This window comes from Elephantulus edwardii, unplaced genomic scaffold (genome assembly GCF_000299155.1).
Source record: "Elephantulus edwardii isolate Elephantulus edwardi_28Jun2011 unplaced genomic scaffold, EleEdw1.0 scaffold00038, whole genome shotgun sequence".
In the NCBI taxonomy this organism is placed as follows: Eukaryota; Metazoa; Chordata; class Mammalia; order Macroscelidea; family Macroscelididae; genus Elephantulus; species Elephantulus edwardii.
In genome coordinates this window covers 6,027,281-6,048,358 of record NW_006399788.1, presented here as the reverse complement: position 1 = coordinate 6,048,358, position 21,078 = coordinate 6,027,281, and the positions used below count along the sequence as shown (strand labels likewise).

At 43.2% G+C, this 21,078-nt stretch overlaps 1 protein-coding gene across 1 annotated transcript in view; it reads right to left on the bottom strand.

Annotated features, from left to right (window-relative positions):
• Window positions 1-1,617: 1,617 nt before the first annotated feature.
• NPM2 (nucleophosmin/nucleoplasmin 2) overlaps window positions 1,618-21,078 on the bottom strand; it is a 32,954-nt gene continuing 13,493 nt past the window's right edge. The window contains exons 4-6 of the mRNA XM_006884901.1: window positions 7,990-8,083; window positions 7,043-7,103; window positions 1,618-1,651 (exon numbers count right to left, since the gene is read on the bottom strand). Of these exons, the coding sequence (XP_006884963.1) occupies window positions 1,618-1,651; window positions 7,043-7,103; window positions 7,990-8,083 (189 nt within the window). The remainder of the gene's footprint in view (window positions 1,652-7,042; window positions 7,104-7,989; window positions 8,084-21,078) is intronic.

Genomic DNA, 21,078 nt, shown 5'->3' with positions numbered 1-21,078 from the left:
ACTTGGATCAGGAGGCAGTTGTCAAAACAGAACAAGAAAACGTGATATGGTTTAAAATTAGAAGAGGTATACTGTAGGGATACATCCTACCTCATTTTCTTTTCAGTCTCTATGTGAACAGATCATCTAGGAGACTGGAATTTATGAAGAATGTGGCATCAGGATTTGAAGACTCATCAACAACCTGTGTTATACAGAGGACACAACCCTGCTTGCTGAAACTGACGAGGACCTGAGACATTTGCTGCAGAAGGTTAAGAACTACAGCCTTCAACATGGATGGAAGCTCAGCATCAAGAAATAAAAGATTCTCACCACTGGGCCAATTGGCAGCATCATGACAGATGGTGAAGAGATTTGGATTGTTAACAGCTTCTGCTTGCTTGGACCTACAATCAACATTCTTGGTACCAGAAGTCAGGAAATCAAAAGAGGAGTTGCATTGGGAAGATCTACTGTGAGGGACCTCTTCATAGTACCAGAAAGCAACAATGTCAGTCTAGATACCAAGGTGCACCTGATCCAGTCCACAGTCTTTGCAATTACTTGCTATGCATCAGAGGGTTGGACAATGACTAAGGATGATAGAAGAATGGATGTTTGAGTTGTGGTGCTGGAGAAGAGCATTGAGCATACCATGGACTGCTAAGAGAACAAATAGGTTTTTCCTGAAGTGGGTGAAAACAAAGCTGCTCTTTGGAGGTGAGGATTTTGAAGCTCCATCTCATATACTTTGGGCATGTTGCCAGGAGGTACCAGTCCTTGGAGTACAACATCATGCCTGGAAGGTTGTAGGGACAGTGCAGGAGAGGAAGACCCTGGATGAGATGGACTGACTCAGTGACTGGGGTAATGGGGGTAGGTGTGTCTGAGACAAAGTTTGCTCAGGAGAGAGCAGGGTTCAGAGCTGTTGTATATAGGGTCACTATGAGTCGCAGGTAATGCAATAGCGAATAACTACACAACATCTAGAGTCAGACCTTAACTGCTGTCCTTTGTCACTGTTTGGGTGTCTTGAGGTAACTGGCTAGAGGAACAACTCTCACATCAGTTTCACATGGAGTAGGGAACTATCCACTCCCCCTGCATTAGCACTGAGAGCAGTTAAAACTCAAGTAGATGGAAATAATGCAAGTGTCCACCAAAGGACAAATGGCTAAAGAAGTTATGGTACATTCATACTGTGGGGTATTATGAAACATTAAAGAATTCTTGAAACACTGCACAACATGGGTGAATACTAAGGAAATGACACTGATGTGAATCAGTTACAGAAGGACTATTATGGCATAAGTCCATTTTTGCAAGAAGGTAAGGAAAGGTTAACATGGGTAGAATCCATCTTGGAGGATTGTCAGGGATGGGAAGGGAGAAAGAAGGGAAGATAAATAAACTAGATGAAGGAAAAGCATTTCAATAAGGGGTTTATCAGGCATTACAATTACATCAACCAATTTCAATTAAGGTGCAAAATGTGTATGAATGATTGAATGAAAACTCAACATCATATGTAAATTTTAATTCAAAATATTTTTAAAAATAAGGAAGCTAAAGCTGTTTCAAAGCCCAGCTGATGATTTTTCTATGTGGCTGCTTAAAGGTTCCCTACCTCATAGGTCATTCCTGGTAGCCATAGGGCTGCAGTACGAAGCTGAGGGGAACAAAAGGGGCAGAGATAAGTTCAGCAGAGGCCCTGCAAATACAATCCTGAGTGCAGTCATTTGTGGGTTTATTTGCTGCAAAAACTAAGCCACAGCTGACCCAGGCTCAACAGCTACTTCAGCAGACCTGGAAAAGGGCAGGGTCCTCCATAACAAACTATGGCTAACATTGAGAAGACTGGCAATTCCAGAGCATTTAATCATGCTCATTTGGAACCTAGACCTAGACCAATAAGCTATTGTCTGAACAGAGCAAGGAAAACATTGCATGGTTTAAAGGCAAAACAGGTACGTGACTTTGTAAGCAAAGAAATACATAAAATATTAAAAAAAAAACCAATGGGCGGAGGGGAAGAAAGGTTATGTGTCAGGGCTGTATCCTTTCTCATACCTATTCAATCTGTATGTGGAACAAATTATTCTAGAAGCTTGACTCTGAAGAAAAAATGTGGCACCAGGATAGGAAGAAGACTGATCAACAACCAGCTTTATGCAGATGACACAACCTTTCTTACTGAAAATGAGGATTTTAAGCTCTCTTCATTTTGGATTACATCTCAACATCAAGATGACAAAAAATCCATACCACTGGACCAATCAGGCAACATCATGATTGTTATGTGCCATCGAATCACCTGTAACTCATAGCGGTCCTATCTATAATAGGGCTGAACCCTGCCCTATCCTGAGTCAATCTTACTGCCTCTGACACACCTACCCACCCACATTGTTTCAGTTACTATGTCAAATCATCTCATCTGGGGCCTTCCTATCTTGTGCTGTCCCTCCATCCTTCCAAGCATGATGACTTTTTCCAAGGACTGGTACCTTCTGGCCATGTGCCCAAAGTATGTGAGACAGAGCTTCAAAATCCTAGGCTCCAAAGAGCAGCTTGGTTTCACCCTCTCCAGGACAGACCTGTTTGTTCTCTTGGCAGTCCACAGTATATTTAACACTCTTCTCCAACACCACAACTCAAAGGTATTGATTCTTTTGTCATCCTTAGGAATTGTCTAGTTCTCTGATGTATAGCAAGTAATTGTGAAGACCGTGGCCTGAATGAAGAGCTCAGGTGGCCTAATGTTAAGAAGCTGTGCTGCAGTCCTGAAAGCATATGGTTTGAATCCACTAGCTGATCTGTGGAAGAAGAATGGGCAATCTTCTCCCGTTTGAGTAAATGCCTCTGAAAACCTGGTGGAGGGTCAGCAATGGGTCGGTTCCAACTTGATGGTACACAACAACATGGCCTGAATCAGGCATACTTTATTCTCTAAACTGACATCGTTACTCTTTAGCACATTGGAGAGGTTGCCAGTAGCAGATTTCCCTAATGAAATTTGTCTTTTGATTTCCTGACTGCTGGTACCAAGAGTGTTGATTGTGGAACCAAGCAAGATCAATCTCTTCTCCATCCATCATGTTGTACTATCCATGTTGTTATCCAAGGTGTTGCTATTTGGCCCATTGATAAAAATCTTTGTCTTCTTGATGCTGAGCTTCAGTCCGTATTGGAGACTACAGCTCTTTACCTTCTGAAGCAAATGCTTCTGGCCCTTCTCAGTTTTGGCAAGCAAGGTTGTTTCATCTTCATATTGCAAGTTGTTGAGTCTTCCTCCAATGGCACATTCCTCCTCATAAACTCCAGCCTCCTGAATGATCTATTCTGCATATAGATTGAAAATATATGGAGATAGGTCACACCCTTGACACACTCCTTTCCTCATGTGGACCATGTAGTGTTTATTTGCTCTATTCTAATGAATGCTTCCTGGTTCAAGTATGGGTTTTGCATCAGGTGTTCTAGGATCCCCATTCTCCTCAAGATTAGCCACAACTTGTGATCCAAAGAAACAACTTTGTTTAGTCAATGAAACACATTCTCCTAGTACTCTCTGCTTTCAGCCAAGACGCATCTGGAGAAAAGACAGAAGTTGTCAATTATTTCCTCTTACTTGAGTCCACAGTCAACACCCTTTGCACCAGGAGTCAAGAAATCAAAAGATAGATTGCTTTGGGAATCTGCTGTAAAAGAATTCTCCTCCAAAGTGCTGAGGAACAATGTCGTCAGCTTAAACACTGAAGTGTGTCTGATCCAAGCCATGGTTTTTTTAATTCCTTGTTATGCATCCGGTGGCCTAGTGGTAGGAAGCTGCCCTGCAGTCACACACACAGGTGGTTCAAATCCACCAGCTGCTCCACAGGTGAAGGATGGACAATCTCCTTTCATGTGATTTACTGCTTCTGAAAACTTGCACGAGTGTCAGTTATGGGTCTGTTCCTACTCGACAGCATACAGCAGCAACATGCATCTGAGAGCTGGACAGTGATAAAGATGACAAGAATCCATCTGTTTGAGCTGTGGTGTGTGGAGAAGCGCTTGGAATATCTCATGGACTGCCAAAAGAACAAAGAGATGTCTTGGAGAAGATGCAGCCAGACTGCTCCTTAGAGGAAAGAATGGGGAAGCTTTGTGAAGCTTTCACACTTTGGGAATGTTAGGAGATAGACAGCATGCGAGAAAGACTGAGAAGCTTCCGATCTTTCGCTGACACTCCACAGGTAGACGGACACAAAGACTGTGGCAATGGGCTCAAGTGTGTCAGAGGTGAGGATGGCACAGGACAGGACAAGTCTCAGATCTGGTTTTAGGGTTGCGATGAGTTGTATTCAACTCAATGGCACATAACAGTGACCTAAAGAAGCAGAGCTATCACTTTGATGGCTAATGGATGCCTGAGCCAAGCCATAGTATTTTCAGTCACCTCATATGCAAAAGTGGACAATAAAGATACCCAGGAAGAAATGAAGCCTTTGAATCAGTGTTAAGGGATATTACATATAATATGGACGGTCAGAGAACAGATATGTCTTAGAAGTAAAGCCAGAATAGTCCTCTGGAGTAAGCATGGCAAGATTTTGTCTCATGTATTTTGTTACTGTTGTCAGAAGGAACAAGTCCTGAGAGGACATCATGCTGGGTGGAGAGGCAGGGAAGAGGAAGAGCCTCAATGAGGAGGACACAATCCCATCCAGGAGAGGAACACCCAGTCCCTTGAGGGTGTAACTTTCTAATAAGTGTTTCTACTTTACACTTCCCCCCTCACATCCCCAACCAAAACAGGGCAGTAATGCGGGACGACAACCGGGGAGAGGGCAGAGTGTTGTCCTCAGGTTCACCGAGTGGGTGCCAACCCAACAACCACCATTAGCCTCACCCACTACTTTCCTGTTCCAACCCCTGCCCCTCTTCAGTGGTTTGCAGGGCTTCGTTCCTCCTCAAAGCCTGCCCTGCCCCTCCATCCCACCGGAAGGGCGCCCTTGTAGGTCCAGGCCTCAGATGGACACTGATCTTTGTATTTGTGAAGGTAAAGCAGGAGCACTCCCTGTGGGAGGACTATGCTGTTCCCTGAGAGTCTAACATACGGTGACATCTGTTAACTGAGGACTTAGAGAATTGGGGAGGAGGGTGACCCAGGTGGCACTCCCTACAGGGTGGGATCTTCTGGTGAGGGCAGTAATTGCAGCCCTTAAGTTGTGACCCTCAAAAACTGGGTCGCGCTTGCTGAAGAGAGTGTGGATGCGGGTGGACTCCCAGCAGGACTGGCCTTGCTCCTGGCACGAAGCTCAGAAGCCAGAACGTTGAAGCTGGGCAACTGCCTGAAATGCTCAGTTTTTTCCTTCAGAGCTGGAGGTTGGGTGTCCCGGGAGAAGAGGAGAAAAAGAGCAGAGCACACTATCAGCTGGGGGCTGACTCCCCGTCCCTGGGGTCTGGGGAGAATGCCGGCTTCAGGTGTTGGGGGCGGGAGGGTGTTGTGCCGGGGCCTGGGTGCGCCGGTGTGCTGCCGCCCTCTGCTGGGCACATGGACTCACTGCAGACACTTCGGCCTCTGGTAGTAGGGCGGCTCCAGAGCGTAGGGAAACCAGATCTTGACAAAGCAAACTTTATTGTGGCTTCAAGGTGTGGGCTATTCTCTCCTGGAACTGGAGAGTTGGAGGTAGTGAAGGGCTCTTGTATTGGGGTGTCCTCCAACACCCCCATCACATTCAGACAGGGATGAAGAGCGACTGAATGGCACCCGGCACCCAAAGCACATCCCAAGGAAGGTCCATCCTGCATGGTGGTCACTGCTGACTGTCCACTCCTGGTGTCTCATTTCCTGGGTCCATGCTTTTTGCATTTGGGTGTGACTTTGGACTGTGGAGAGAAGAGAGGGCCCTAGTCTCCTACTTCCCTTCCCGTCACCTCCCCAAAGATTCCTTTCCCAGGACCTTCTTCCCCCACCCAGAAAAGCCAGCCCCTTCTTACCTTTATCAAGGGGCTCTTCACTTTGGTACTGAATTTGGAGCAGAGGCGAGGCTTTAGCACTGATTGGTGGGGGCTGGTGTGGAGTGGGGAGAGACAGGCTCAGAGCCCAGTAGCTGGCTGCCCAGTGTTGCTATGGAAATGCTATGTCCTGGGTGGACAACTCCAGGGAGCAGCAACCCTCCAAGAGGCTGCAGAAGCTTCTATACCTGCTTACCTGTTATCTACGGATCACACACACACCTCCTCCCTCACCCCCTCCCAATTAAGATGATTTTTCTTCCCGCTCTGCTTTCTTTTATCAAATATATATACACCACAAATAGCAAGTTAAATATCATACAGGATACTTAATGGAAAATAATTTTGTCTTTCCCCTCCCTGTTTTTTAAAACACTTGAAGATGTGAAAACGTGGGGAAAATGGGGGGAAAATTGCTATCCTGCTCTTTTGCCTCTATGCACACATTCCAGGTTGGTAGGAGGGGTGTCAGGGACAGGAAGTTTGTGGATGAGGAGTCTTAAGTTTGAGTTGAATTACTGGCGACAGGTGTTATGCCATTAGGAGATATGGCTTGGTTTAACCAATTACTGCTGGACATTTAGATTGGTTCCATTTTCACTGTGACTTGAATAATGCAGGGTTAGACAACTGAGCGCATATAATTTGCTCTTGGTTTGGATGGAACTCTTTGGAAGGGATTACCAGGAGTGGGGTTAGGTGAGAGGTAAGGATATTTTAATGCCTTTTTTAAAAAGACTGTGCTAGCCAGCTGCCCCACCCTCTGTAGCTGTGGTGCATGTGTGTACAAGGGTGCATACACGTGCACATATACATAAGCCCCCAGTTCAACATACTTTCTAGTACTGTATCTGCTACAGCTCAAAACGCTTTGGGCTATTTTAACAAGTAGAGGGTCAGCACAGGAAAGGAAGACCCTGTATGGGATAGATTGACACAAGTGACTGACAATGCGGTCATGTGTGTCAGAGATGTGAGGGTGGCTCAGGATAAGGTAGGGTTCAGAGCCATTGTTCACAGGGTTGCTAGAAGTCGTGGTTGACTTGACAGCACATACAACAATTTAGATGTGGAATGAGATACCTCACTGCCTCCTCTTCTTTTTCCAGCTTTTTTTTCTGAAAACCAAAACTATGTATTATTAGAAGCATCAGCACACATTCCAGAACAGACTCTAGATCCACCAAGCCCTCTGCTGAGCCCGGCAGAGCTTGTCCTGCCAGGGGCCCAGGCATATCCCTCTCACAGACTAAGGAGCCTGGCCCAGGCTGCTGGCCATCAGCCCCTCGAGGTGCCTGGAGGCGCCATTGTAAGGACAGTTAGTCTTTTCCCCCCACCTTAATAGCATTCTTCTCCTTCTGGGGTGCTGGCCTCTTGTTTTGTTTCATAGGAGTGTCTTCCTCCTCTGAGGATGATGGATCACCAATATCCTCCTCTTCTTCGTCACTGTCGTCGTCATCATCATCATCATCTTCCTCTTTCCAAGTGAGGTCTGAAGAATCTAAGAGTGTGGGTAGTTGAGGGGAGAAGATAGAGCTTTGGGGCTGCCCTGCTTCTGGCCCACTGATTTACTCCATATTCTGTTCTAAGTGGTCCCCCTGCCTGTAAGGGTTCCTTGGGGGCGGGGGCTCTGGGTAAGTTGAGCAGAGGTCTGAGATGGGAGAAGGAGGAAGGAGAAGTGGGTGTAGTGATGAGTAGTTGGCTGGCTGTTCCGGTTTAACAGGAATAATTCACACTGAGGAGTGAGACGGGGTGGAAGGTGGGTGAGGTGGGTGGAGGGTGTTTGTGTGGCAGGTGAGAAGGAAAGAAAGGAAGGGAGGTGAGGGCGTGAGAGATGGGGAGGGGGAAGAGGAGGAAGGCCTTTTCCCATGGCCTACACCATGCTGACTTGGGAATTTTCTCCAATAATCCTCAAGTAAATTCACCAGGGTTTGTGTGAGAAAATAATTGAATGCTGTGCTAGGCAATACATTCTCTGATCTTCACGCCCAAACCACGACTTACCATAGGACTCCTGACCACTAATGAACACAGGTCCAGAGCCAGCCCGGAGCTGAAAAATGACTGGTGGAGAAAGTTCCAGTCCAGTCACGGAGACCTGTGGCAGTGAAGAGATGGGGCCGCTCAGCTGCGAGTTGTTCTCTGGCAGAAATACTTCACTTCACTTCTGCCCACCACACACATTTCATGTGTCCGCGGCAACTTCCTGATTTCTCAGTCACCTGGAACTCGAATGCTGAGATGGGCTCTGTTGAAGAGCATGATTCTGGTCATTGCATTCTTGCTAAGATGATAAGTGGGTTATTGATAGCCCATCACTCAAAACTATACAAATTGCAGAAGGTACGTGAGATGAAGCTGGGGGAGGCGGCTCGTCCCTTGTGCATTCAGGGCCTCCTCTTCCAGCATGATTCCAGAGAACATCCTGCTGTTACACACGGGCTTCTCAAGGTCCCGTTATTTAGAACTGAATGTCCAGCTCTGCTCTTTAATCTGTAAGCTCCCAGAAAGCACGGGTGGCCCTGCTGGTACTTGAAATATGAATGGCTGTCAGCTTCACAGCAACATGCAAGCCACCACAGTGTGACAAACTGAAAGATGAATGGTGGCATTAGCCTTTAGAGAGATACAAATCAAACAAGGAAATGTCACCTCACCCCAGCAATAGCAGCAAAGGCCAGTAAGAAAGAAAACTGGTGAGGGTATGAAGAAGTTTGAACTCACACTACTGGTCAGATTGTAAAATGGTACAACCACTGTGGAAAACAGTATGGCACCTCCTTCAAAAGTTGGAAATAGAATTAGCATTTGATCCTACAACCCCACTTCTAGATATAGATTCCAAAGACATAAAAGCTGAAACATAAAATATATGCCCATCCACATTCACTGTACGATTACAGCACAGTAGCAAACAGAAGCAGTCTAAGTTCCATCAGTAGATGAATGGGTAAACCAGTTATGCCTCACACACACAATGGAATACTATGCAATGTTAAATAATGAAGAATCTGCATAACGTGAATGAACCTGTAGTGACACAACAAAGTCCCAAGAGGACAAATATCATCATGAGTTCACTATTAGAAACAGGGAGAAGGTTACACATAATAAACATTCTTTGACATTTAGCAAGGAAAGGAAGGCAGAGGGAAGAGAAGGCTAGTCAGTACTAACAGGTCAAGCTGGGTGAGAGGAAAGGCTATATAAAATAAGGTGATCAGTACAGTATCCCTGAAGGAAAGGAAGACAGAGGTGCACGAAATTAGAGACACAAGTAAGTACTATTACGTACAGAATGCTGCATTATCAGAGTAACAAGCAGTAACAGATAAGCAGATGTGTGCGCAGACAGGGAAGATGACCAGATGGAAGTGTGGTGGATATTTTTGCTTGTGTGTTTGTGTGTGCTGCAAATATATCCACATATATAGCACAGCAAACAAGGTACAAAGTTAACTAAATTTCTTAACCCTAACTAAACACCTTGAGAGAAGGACTTGTTAGTCATGGGGTCTCAGACCACAGTGTCGGGGATCATGAAAAAAAGAATTGTGATAGATGAGGTCTGAGCACAGAAGTATGAAATAGAAAGTTTGACTATGTAAGAAAAATAGATCCAAAGTTTTGTGTACAACATTACCTATGTTTTATAAAATAGTGTATGATATACACATGAACAGAAGTTAGGAATACAATAATGAAGTCTTAAGATCCTAAACATAATTTAGGGAGCTCTAGTGGCCTACTGGCAAGACGCTGTGCTGCAATCCCAAAGGCGCTCAGTTCGAGGCCACCAGCTGCTCTGTGGGAGAAGGTTGGACTATCTCCTCCTGTGCAATTAACTGCCTCTGAAAACCCACGGAGGGTCAGTTATGGGTCAGTTCTGACTTGATGGTACTCAACAACAGCAACTGTCAGTGGACAGTACAATGGGTTTATTTTAAATTATACTTTAAAAAAAATTTCTGGAATAATTACTGTACAACTATCTCATTTCTCATTGCTGTGGAGTAGGACTTGCCCCACTGGTGACCCTCTAGGGAGTTTTAAGAGGCTGTAAATTGCAAGGAAGGAGACAGCCCACCTTCCTCCCTTGGAGCCACTGGCTGACTGTGACGATCCAGGAGGTCCTGCCTTTGGGTTAATGGAGCAACTCCCCACAAACTATGCTACCAGAGCTCCCTGTAGGACACATCTAAGAACTTAGACGCTCTTGCTGGGTCCCATGCCAAGTGTAGTGCCTGGCCCGTTTTCTGTCATTTCATTTCGATCCCGTGAAACAGTCATTATTGTTTGGGTGAAACAGAGACATCAATTTAGTGCTTCCAATTTAGACGTGAAGCAGGTAAAAGTGAGAACTCTTCAGCCACAACCACCTATCCATGCTGGATAAATGGCACGAGCAGCAGAAATGAGGGGAATGTGCAAGAGCTGATGCTGCAGCAGCGTCAAAAGGAAACAGGTCTAGTCTGTGGGCGTTTATGCTCATGCAAGGACATGGACGAGGCCTGGGCTTAAGAATAAAGGAAAGTAAATGAGACCAGTCTTCAGGGAAGGACCCGCAAAGGGCTACACCCTCAGTCAAAACCCCCAGGACAAAGGCTAAGAGGATTTATAAACAAACCCAAGGGGGCTCTGGTGGTCTAGTGGCAAGAAGCTGTACTGCAATCCCAGAGGTGTGTGGTTCAAATTCACCAGACTCTCTGCTGGAGAAGGAGGGGCAATCTCCTCTTGTACCAGTCAGATCCAATTTGATGACACACAAAACCAAGAAAACCCCCAAAACCCCAAAACCAAAACCAGCCAGCCAGTTAGCCAACACAGTTGTCATTGCTGGGTGCCACTGAATAGATTTTTGATCCGTGACCTGATGTGATAGCAGAAGTGCTCCCTAAGATTTCTCAGGCTGTAATCTTCACAGGAGCACGTCTGTCGCGTGGGAGTGCCTGGGGAGGTTTGAACGGCCAGCTTTTAATAGTTAGCGGCCAACTGCTTTCTCACTGCGTCACTAGGGCTCAGAGGAAGATTACAAGGAAGCTTGAGTGGGAAGAAAGTCTCTTGTAAAACTCTAACAAGCCCATGCCAATTCTCACTTATATGGAGTCTGAATTTCCCCCATGGTTACAGCGCCATCAAGAATCCTGCATAGTTGATTCCAGACTTGTGATGTTACTCTGTTGGGACAGTCCCCAAATCCAGGCCACACAGAAGCCTTTCAGGGAAAGAAAACAAAAGACTGGGATGATCTCACTGCCTAAAATGACAAACCACACAGGAAACAATCCTGCTAGTGTCAGCAGAAAACAACAAAATGACCACAGGCTACACAGTCAAGAACTTTAGATAAAGGTATAATGAACTGGATGTTTGATTAAAACAAAACAAAAAAATCAAAGTAGGAATTAGGACTGAAAGGAGACCGTGACAAACACATTTCTAAAAGAACAAAGTCTAAGTTCTAGAAGTGAAAAAACAAAAGCATTGACATAACCTGAACAAATGTTCTTTAAAAATCAGCATCAACCAGCTGATGCAAGAATCAGTAAACTAGAACAATGACATAAAAAAAACCACCCCAAAAGATACAAAGAGATTGAAAATATGTAAGAAGGTCTAATACACAGAGGACAGAATGGTATGATCCAACCATGCATTTAAACAGAGTAAGAGACTAGTGAGAACTGTTGCATGCCATCAAGCTGGAACAGACTCATAGATGACCCTTCAGTGGGTTTTCAGAGGGGGTAAATCGCAGGTAAGCACACGGCCCGTCCTCCTCCCGTGGAGCAGCTGGTGGAGTCAAACCATGTGCCTTTGGGATTGCAGTGTAGCTTCTTACCACTTGACTACCAGAGCTCCCTACAAGGAGAGTCAATATTCAAAGTGATAATAGTGAATTTACCAGGGATGATCAAGATACAAACCCTCATAGCCAGAAAACCCAAGTATTGAACACAAATTCATATCTAAACATAGCATTTTGTGGTAAAACTATAGACAAAGAAAATATAAAGTAAACCAGGGAAGGCAGATTTAAAGTTGGGTTTTTTTTTTTTAAATAAAAAAGCAATACTCAAAGGATTTAAACAGCAATATCAGGAACTAGTAGAACAACATCTTTAACGTTTGAGGGAACCCTATTGTCTACATGAAGGTATTTTCAAGTAAAGCTGGAGTGACTTTGCTATTTCTAGATGTACTTTAAAAGCAGAACACTCATCAACAAATGAATAGAGAAACTGCGGTATAATCACACAATGGAATACTATGTAGCATTGAAAAACAAGGAACTCATAAAACATATCACATGGTTGATCCTGGAGGACATTATGCTGAGTGAAGTACTTCAGTCACACAAGGACAAATACTGCATAATGCCACTGTTACAAAACAGGACTGACAGAAGGGTTGAGGGGAAACTAAGAAAGAGGAGACAAATAATGAATATTATATTGAAACAGAAGAGGGAAAGAATTGCTTAGGAGAAATATATGATTAGGCATTCTGAAACAGCCCAGACTAAGAGGTGCAAAGTGGACTAGAGTTGGGGGGAAGGGAGGAAATGATAAAACAATGAATGTTTTTGGTTTTTATAAAGAAAAACAAACTTGGAGGCAGTAGGGAGGAAAATGTGTAACAATGAATGAATGGAAATCCAAGTTTTCTGTAAACTTTCATTAAAATCACAATTAAAAAAACTATTTAAAAACCCCAACATACTCATTAATGTCAAATCAAAACCAAATCATATCTGATCCTCACTAGATTTTCAGACTGTAAATTGCACAGGAGGGAAAGGCCCTCTCTGAGGTGGATTGATTCAGTGACTGGGGTAAGTGGGATGGGAGTGTCAGAGGCAGTGCGATTGGCACAGGACAGAGCAGAGTTTAGGGCTGTTGTACATAGGGTCGCTATGAGTTGCAAGTGACTCGATGGCACATAACAACAACAACAAATTGCACAAGAGGAGACTGTCCATCCTGCACCTGCAGAGTCTCCAGTGAATTTGAACCACCAGAGGTGTGGCCTTGAAGTTAGCAGTACCTTGAGATTTGGCCTTGAGTTTAGCAAGACTTTATGGACACCAATGCGGTGTCTCAGATCTACCAAAAAAGTCAGGTCATTGCCAAGGTGTCAGAACTGATCCAAAGCTAAGCAGGTAGGTTTTGTTGGGGGTGTGTGTGTGGGGTCTGTGGATCACATGGGAGGAGATTGCTCATCTTTCTCACATGGAAGTATTAGTGGATTCAAACCACCAGAGAGATACAGCCTTTGAGGCAGCAGTGTTCCCTTTATAGAGCAGGCCACCAGAGCTCCCAGACCGATGAAAGGATGCTTTAAAAGGATAGCTACATCAGGAAGGCGGTGGTGATAGAGTGAAAAAAGAGAAGGGAAAAACTGGTAAACAAAGGGAAACCTAAATGAACATTAACTACAAAATAGTCCTAGAGATGACTGTGGGTGGTGGTGGGTCTTGGGAGGAGTTTACAAGTTGGAGTGAAAACTTCAGATTCTAACTGTAAAGAGGATAATAATTTTAAAAGCTCTTCAGAGAATTACAACATTAAGATTTTGTTGAAATAAAAAATATGGAAAAAACCCCGTAACTTAAAGACTTTATTGAATCATATAGGATTAACTATTTTATAATGAACAAAAATTAAAACTAGAATCTACAGTTACCAAGACAGTAAAAAAGTGAAGAAAAAAACCCAATCTCAATCCATCTAATAAAAAACAGAAAAAAAACTAGGTAAAAGAGAAATAGGTGTAAATGTAAAAAAGGAAGAAAAGTGGAAAGCCTACAAATACATGGTAGAGATAGTATGTGTACCAGGGAACTCTGGTGGCCTAGTGGTAAGAAGCAGTGCTGCAATCACAAAGGCATGCAGTTCGAGTTCACCAGATGCTCTGTTGGAGATGGAGGGGCAATCTCCTCCTATGCCAGTTGGATCTGATTCGATGGCACACAACAAGAAAAAAACAAAACATGGTAGACATAAATCTAAGTGTATCAGGGAGCTCTTGGTGGCATAGTGGCAAAAAGCTGTGCTGCATCCTAAAGGTACGCAGTTCGAGGCCACCAGCTGCTCCTGGGAATAAAGATGGGCAATCTCCTCTCGTGATTAACTGCCTCTGAAACCCCCCTGGGGGTCAGTTCTGATTTTATGGTACACAACAACAACATATCAGGATTAAATATAACCAGACTATTCTGGCCAGATATGTATTTTTTTAAAAAATTAGCTGCTTACTAGAGAGAGGGTGAAAGAAACCCAAGCATTGAGGACTCTCCTTCATAGGGTGGCTTAGTCGCCTCCAACTCAACGGCACTTAACAACTTACTGTTTAGAAAGTATACCTAGAAGATGAGGTCATGAAAATGTTCAGAGTCAAGAAATGAAAATACACACCCACACACACCAGGAGTGACAGGCGTTTCTAGTTGCTTACTCCATGTCCACACATCCCTTCTTCTATAACAGCCTTCTTACCGAGGAGTTGCTGAATGGACTCAAAACTTTTATCTTTTGGTTACCAGCTGAGAGTGCTAACCAACTATTTGCACTTCCAAACTTCATTGCTGTTGAGTCAGAAGTGACTCATAGCTGACCCTCTGGCAGATTTTCAGAGACTGTAAATTGCACTGGAGAAGACTGTCCAGGTTTCTATAGAGGAGCCGCTGGAGGTTTCAGGATGCCTGCCTTTGGGTCAGCGCCAACTCCTTATTTTATGTACTGTTGTTGTGTACTATGAAGTCAGAATCTACCCATAGCTGGTCCTCTGGAGCTTTTTCAGAGGCAGTAAATCACACGGGAGGACTGCCTAGCCTTCCCCCATGGAGCAGTTGATGGACTTGAACCGCAAGCCTTCGGTACTACAGCACAGCTTCTTACCTCCAGGCTACCAGAGCTCCATCTTTACTTTGTAGGCCACCACTACTAATCTGACCAGGGACTCCAAACCAACTGGGTCTAGTCCTCTTAGGGTGATCCCATAGGTCAAAGTACAACTGAGCTCTGGAGGGTTTTCAACAGATTTTTCAGAAGAGTCTCTGGTGGACTCAAATCTAGGACATTTTTAACATCTTATTTTGTTTTAGGCAAAATCTGCATAGCAAATTAGTTTCCATTCACAGACATACTGGCTACAATTCCTGCAATGTATCATTCAACTTTGCAGTTATGGGTATACAATGCAAAATTCCAACTCAGTGCCGTGGGCTCGGCTCGGACTCATAGCATCATAGAGATCCACTGTCAGGTTTCTGAGGCATTAAAGACTTGGTCCTTGGTGGCCACAGAGCAGTCTATCCACCCTGAACTGCTCACCTCTGGAATTTAAGACAAGTCAGAGATGAACCTCTACTTTGTTTAAGCCTCTGTAACTTAATCTATAATAATTATGTAATTGCAGTCATATATACTTAACACCAACATAAAGCTACTTGTATTTGTTAGGATTAAGTTTGATAACAAATTACAGAAAACCCCTAAGTTCAGAGGCTTACATATAGTGTAAGTCTGCACCTCTCTCATATGAACCAAGCTGCTCCTCAGCCATCAGGGATCACGGTTCTTTGTACCTTGTTGCTACAACACCTTAATGATTTCTTTATGGTCCAGATGACTGTTCAGGTTCTTGCTGTCACATTCATGTTTCAGCCAACAGGAACAATGAAGGGACAAAAAGGGTCACATTATAGACCCTTTGCAGGTGCTGTAGCTGCCACACAGTCCATTGACTAGAACTTCATGGCCATGACCACTTCAGGGGGAAGAGTCTTTATAAAGAGCCCGAGAGGCACAGTTTAGAGTTCAACTGCCAAACAAAAGGCTGTGGATTTGAACCCACCAGTCGTTCCATGGGAGAGGATGTGGCAGTCTGCTTCTGTAAGATTATGTCCTTGAAAACTGCATGCCGAGTACTCCTCTGTCCTACAGGGCCACGAGGCATCGTAACCGAGGACAGAGGATCTACAGGGCTTTTATTATTACTGTTTCTAGTGCTTTTACTATCAATACCCTGGTGACTAGCTAAAAGTTACTACTTATCTAACATGAATGAAGAAAGAAAATATTGAGAGACACCTGGGAAACTAATATCAGATAATCTAGGCTTCTATTCAACAAACACTGGGAGGAATAGTGAAACCACCGCTTAGTGATAAAAAACAATGCCATTTACAAGGAAGAAGACTGATTATATTCACTACTAGCAGTCCAAACATACACAAAGCATAAGTTGTTGTTAGGTGCCGCCGAGTCTCTTCTGACGCCTGGTGACCCTGACACCCCACAGGGTGAGGCACTGCCTGCCTGGTCCATCTTACCCACGACTGCTCTCTGTAAGCCCATTGTTGCAGCCACTGTATCAACCCCCCTGGTTATGGGTCTTCTTTCATGCTGATCCCTTTTTATTAAGCAGTCTATGCTTCTCCAGGGACTGGTCCCTTCTGATAATATGTCCAAAGTCTCATCATCTTGGCGTCTTTTTTTAACCATCTTTGCTTCTAAGGAGCACTCTGGCTGCACTTTTCCCAGTCAGGTTGATATGCTTTGCATACATATGAAATGACTGAAAACACCGTAGTTTGGGTTAGTCTTCGAGGTGACGCAAATGGTAGCCATACAATGATACTGCTGTTAGCTGCCATCAGGTCGACTGAGTCAGAGGCTATGAGCAGATCTGCCCCATCCTGTGCCATTCTCACCATCTGAGCGGCTTGAGTCCATTGGTACAGTCATCTTGCTCAGGATCTTCCTCCCTTTCTCTCACCCTTCACCTTTCCAGCATGGTGTCTTTTTCCAAGGACTGGACTCCTGACTATAACTCACAAGTACATGAGATCGAGTTTCACCCTCCTTGCCTCTAAAGAGCACTCTGGTGTGAAGAGGTTGTCAGTCACAACTGGAGGAGACTGTCTGTCCTTCTTTGAGGCAGCTGGTGAATGAACTGCTGAGATGCTCAGCCTATAGACTATGCCACCAGCACTTCATTTGTTAATATTTACAGTCTTTTTTCCTAAAAAAATACTATGTAACATGGGAGAGTCTAGAGAGCCTTATGCCGAGCAAACTAAGTCTCATAAAGACAAATACTGCATAAGACTGTTATTGTAAAAATAGAAGGATGACTTGTAAGATGTGTAGAAGAACCCCAAAGAGGAAGGGGCAGGGATAAGGGAGTGTGAAATGCGAAGGGGAAAATCACTAGGATAGTTGAGTTCAGTATTTGAGGGGTGGTGGTGGTCGTGTGTGTTAAGGAATGAGACTCAAATTAGACCTGAAAAGATGAGAAAATAGTAGCTATAGATCAATGATGCCTGATTTTCTAAAACCCAATGTATATACATGATCGCACAAAACACAATGTGAATGTAGGAATGTGTGAAGCACAAGGTACACAAATTTTTTATGCAATTCAATATAAACTATAATTTTTATTACTGTCTTTGGAACACAATGGAGGCTCATTATGAGTCAAAATAGACTCAAGGGCAGTGAGTTTGAGGTTAAAACCTTATATAAAATTAGCTCCAATTGGATCAGGCTTAAACTAGACCAAAAACAAACTAAACAAAAAATTTTCAAAATCCAGGCAAAGCTAGGCAAAAGATTCTTAGAGTTGATATTAAAATTCACAAGACATTTATAAAATTGCCATACCAAAATTCAAAACTTGTGAAGAGAATGAAAAGAGAAGTTATACATTGGGAGAAAAAAATTGTAAATACAGCTGACAAAAGATGAGTGTTTAGAATATGTAAAGAAACCTTTACGTATTCTAAAAGTCAACAGAACAAAACAAATTAAAATGAGAGTAAAAGCATGAACACACATTTTGCAAATAGTAAATAAGTGTGTGAAAACATGTTCAATATCATTAGCCATTAATAAGATGCAAATCTAAACTACAACGAGATTTAAACCACTATAAACATATCCAAATGGAAAAAAAGAAATGAAAACAATATAACATTGATGAGATTGTAGAGAAATTGGATTGCTCATGTATTGCTGGTAGAAATGTAAAATGTTACAGCTGCTCTAAATCCATCTTATTAGGTACAAATCAAGTGCTATTCATAATGACCCCATGAACCACACATCTGAACCCTGTCCTATCCTGTGCCAGACTTACAGTCTGACACACCAGAGCCCACTGCTTCAATCACTGTGTCAATCTACCTGGCTGAAGGTCTTCCTCTCGTTTATTGCCCCTCCACCTTCCCTAGCATGATGTCCCTCTCAAAAGAATAGCCTCTCCTAGCAACTTGCCAAAGTATGTGAAATGAAGCTTTTCATCTTTGCCTCCAAGAACACTCTGGTTTTACCTTCTCTAAGACATTTGTTTGTTTTGGCAGGCCATGGGATATTCAGTACTCTTCTCTAACACCATAGCTCAAAGGCATCAATTCTTTCTCTGTCATCGTTATGCAATGCCCAGCTCTCATGAGCATAGCAAGTGATTGACAAGATCATGGCTTGAATCAGACACACCTTAGTTCCCAAACTAACATCTTTGCTCCTCAAGAATTTGGAGAGGTTCCTGACTGCAGACTTTCCCAGTGCACTCTGTCTCTCACTCTCCTGACTGCTGGTACTGAGTGTATTGATTGTGGATCCAAGTAAGTTAAAGTTGTTGATCGTTTCAACAGTAAAAACAAAATAAGCTTGATGGTTCCATGAAAAATTAAATACACAACTACGATGTTACCTAGCAACTAGACTGCTGGGCATTATCCCAGAGAACTGCTCACGTAGGTCTGCACAAACACCTGTGCACAGATGTTGCAGCTGACTGTTGGCACTAGTGAAAAAAATCAGTCCAGATGTCCTTCAACAGGTAGAGTTAAACAAACTATGGTACATCCACAAAAACACTCGTTAGGTGCCGTCTAGTCAAGTACAATGTATGGTGACCCTATGAACAAAAGATCTGAACCAGGACAACTTGTAGCACTTACTACTGAAGATTCAGGACTAGAGTTTTCCCTATGGATTGCACTTGAACATCAAGAAAAGGTTGCATAGTGGAGTGTACTTGGGGTGGTGGGAGGGGTGCGGGGGGAATTGTATACCAAAGAAGAAATTTTTCTTTTGCTTTTCAAAGAAAGGAGCGAACTGGGGCAGGGAGGGCTAGGCAGGGAGAAAAGTGCAACAATGAATGAATGGAAATCTAAAATCTCTGTAAATGTTCATTAAAATTAAGAAAATAAAATTTAAAAAAAGAGATCTGAACCCTGTTCTATCCTGTGCCATCCTCACACTTCCTGACACACAAGAGTCATTGCAGTAGACACCTTGTCATGTCAATTCACCTGGTTGAGGGTCTTCCTTTCCTTAACCAACCCTCCACCCTTTCCAACATCATTTCCCTCTCCAAGGAATATCCCCTCCTACCAATATGTCCGAAGTATGTGAAACAAAGCCTCATCATTCTTGCCTCCAAAGAGCACTCTGGCTGCACCCTCTCCGACATATCTGTTTGTTCTTTTGGCCATGTGTAGGAAGTTCAGCACTCTTCTCCAACACCACAACTCAAAGGAATAAATTCTTTTTCTGTCATCCTTATTCATTGTCCAGCTCTCAGAGGTATAGCAAGTGATCTGAAATACTATGGCCTGAAGCAGACGCACCTCGGTCCTCATACTGACATCATTGCTCCTCAAAAATTTGGAGAGGTCTCTAACTGCAGATTTTTCCAGTGCAATGAGTCTCATTTCCTGACTGCTGGTACCAAGATTGTTAATTAAAAAAAAAGATTGTTAATTGAGGATCCAAGATGAAGTTGTTGATAGTTTCTATCTCCTCTCCATCCATCATGATGTTGCCTATCAGTCCAGTAGTAAGAATCTGTTTTCTTGCATTGAAATGCAATCCATACAGAATGCTGCATTCCTCGAGCTTCTGCAACAAGTTCAAGTACTTATTTTCAGCAAGCAAGGTTGTGCCATCTGCATAACACAGGTTATTGATGAGTCTCCCTTCAATCCTGATGCTTCACTTCTCTTCATAGAATCCAATTTCTCAAATAATTTGCTCAGCATACAGATTAAATAGGTATGGAGGAAGAATACAACCTGGATGCACTCCCTTCTCAGTTTTAAACCATGCAGTGTTCCCCTGCTCTGTTCATACAATAGCTTCCTGGTTGAATCCACCAGATGCTCTGCTGGAGAAGGACGGGCAATATTTTCATGTACCAGTCAGATCTGATTTGACGGTACACACATAAAAAATATAAAATAAAAGAAATTTTTTTTTTAAAAAAAAAACCAAACCCCCAGCCTCCTGGTTCAGGTGTAGGTTCTGCATGAATAATTAAGTGCTCTGGGATTCCCATTCTTCTCAATGTCAACCACAACTTGTTATGATCCACACAATCAAATGCTTTTGGACAGTCAATAAAGCATAGACAGACATTCCTCTGATAGTCTTTACTTTCAGCCAGGATACATCTGACATCAACACTGACATCCCTGGGGGCCTCTTCTAAATCCTGGTAGTTCCTTATCTATGTACTATTGTTATAGCAGTTTTTTAAAGATTTTCAGCAATATTTTGCTTACATTTGATATATTAATGATTGAATTTTGTATTTGTAATGATTCATTTATTGCAAATACCTTTTAAAAAAGACAAAATGATGATTTTACACATGGATCTCACCTGAAGGGCTGCAGAGGAATCAGCATGACCACATTTGTTGAATTATTGGAGAAGCTCAATATTGGTAGTCATCACTAGGCCAGGGGAAGACTGTGGATCAGATCATTAATTACGCTAATGCAAGTTCAAATTGAGGATGAAGAAAATTAAAATAAGGCCACAGGAACCAAAATATGATCTTGAATCAATTCTATCTGAATTTCAAGATCTTAGGAATAGGTTTGAGGCATTGAACACCAATGATCGAAGACCAGATGAGTTGTGTGATGATATTCATCCATGAAGAAAGAAAAAGGTCATTAAAAATACAGAAGGAAAAAAAACTGGACTTCCATTTTTCCATATTCAAAAAATAAAAATCCATTTCAGAAGAGACTCTAAAAATTGCCCTGGAGCATTGAGAAGCCAAAACAAA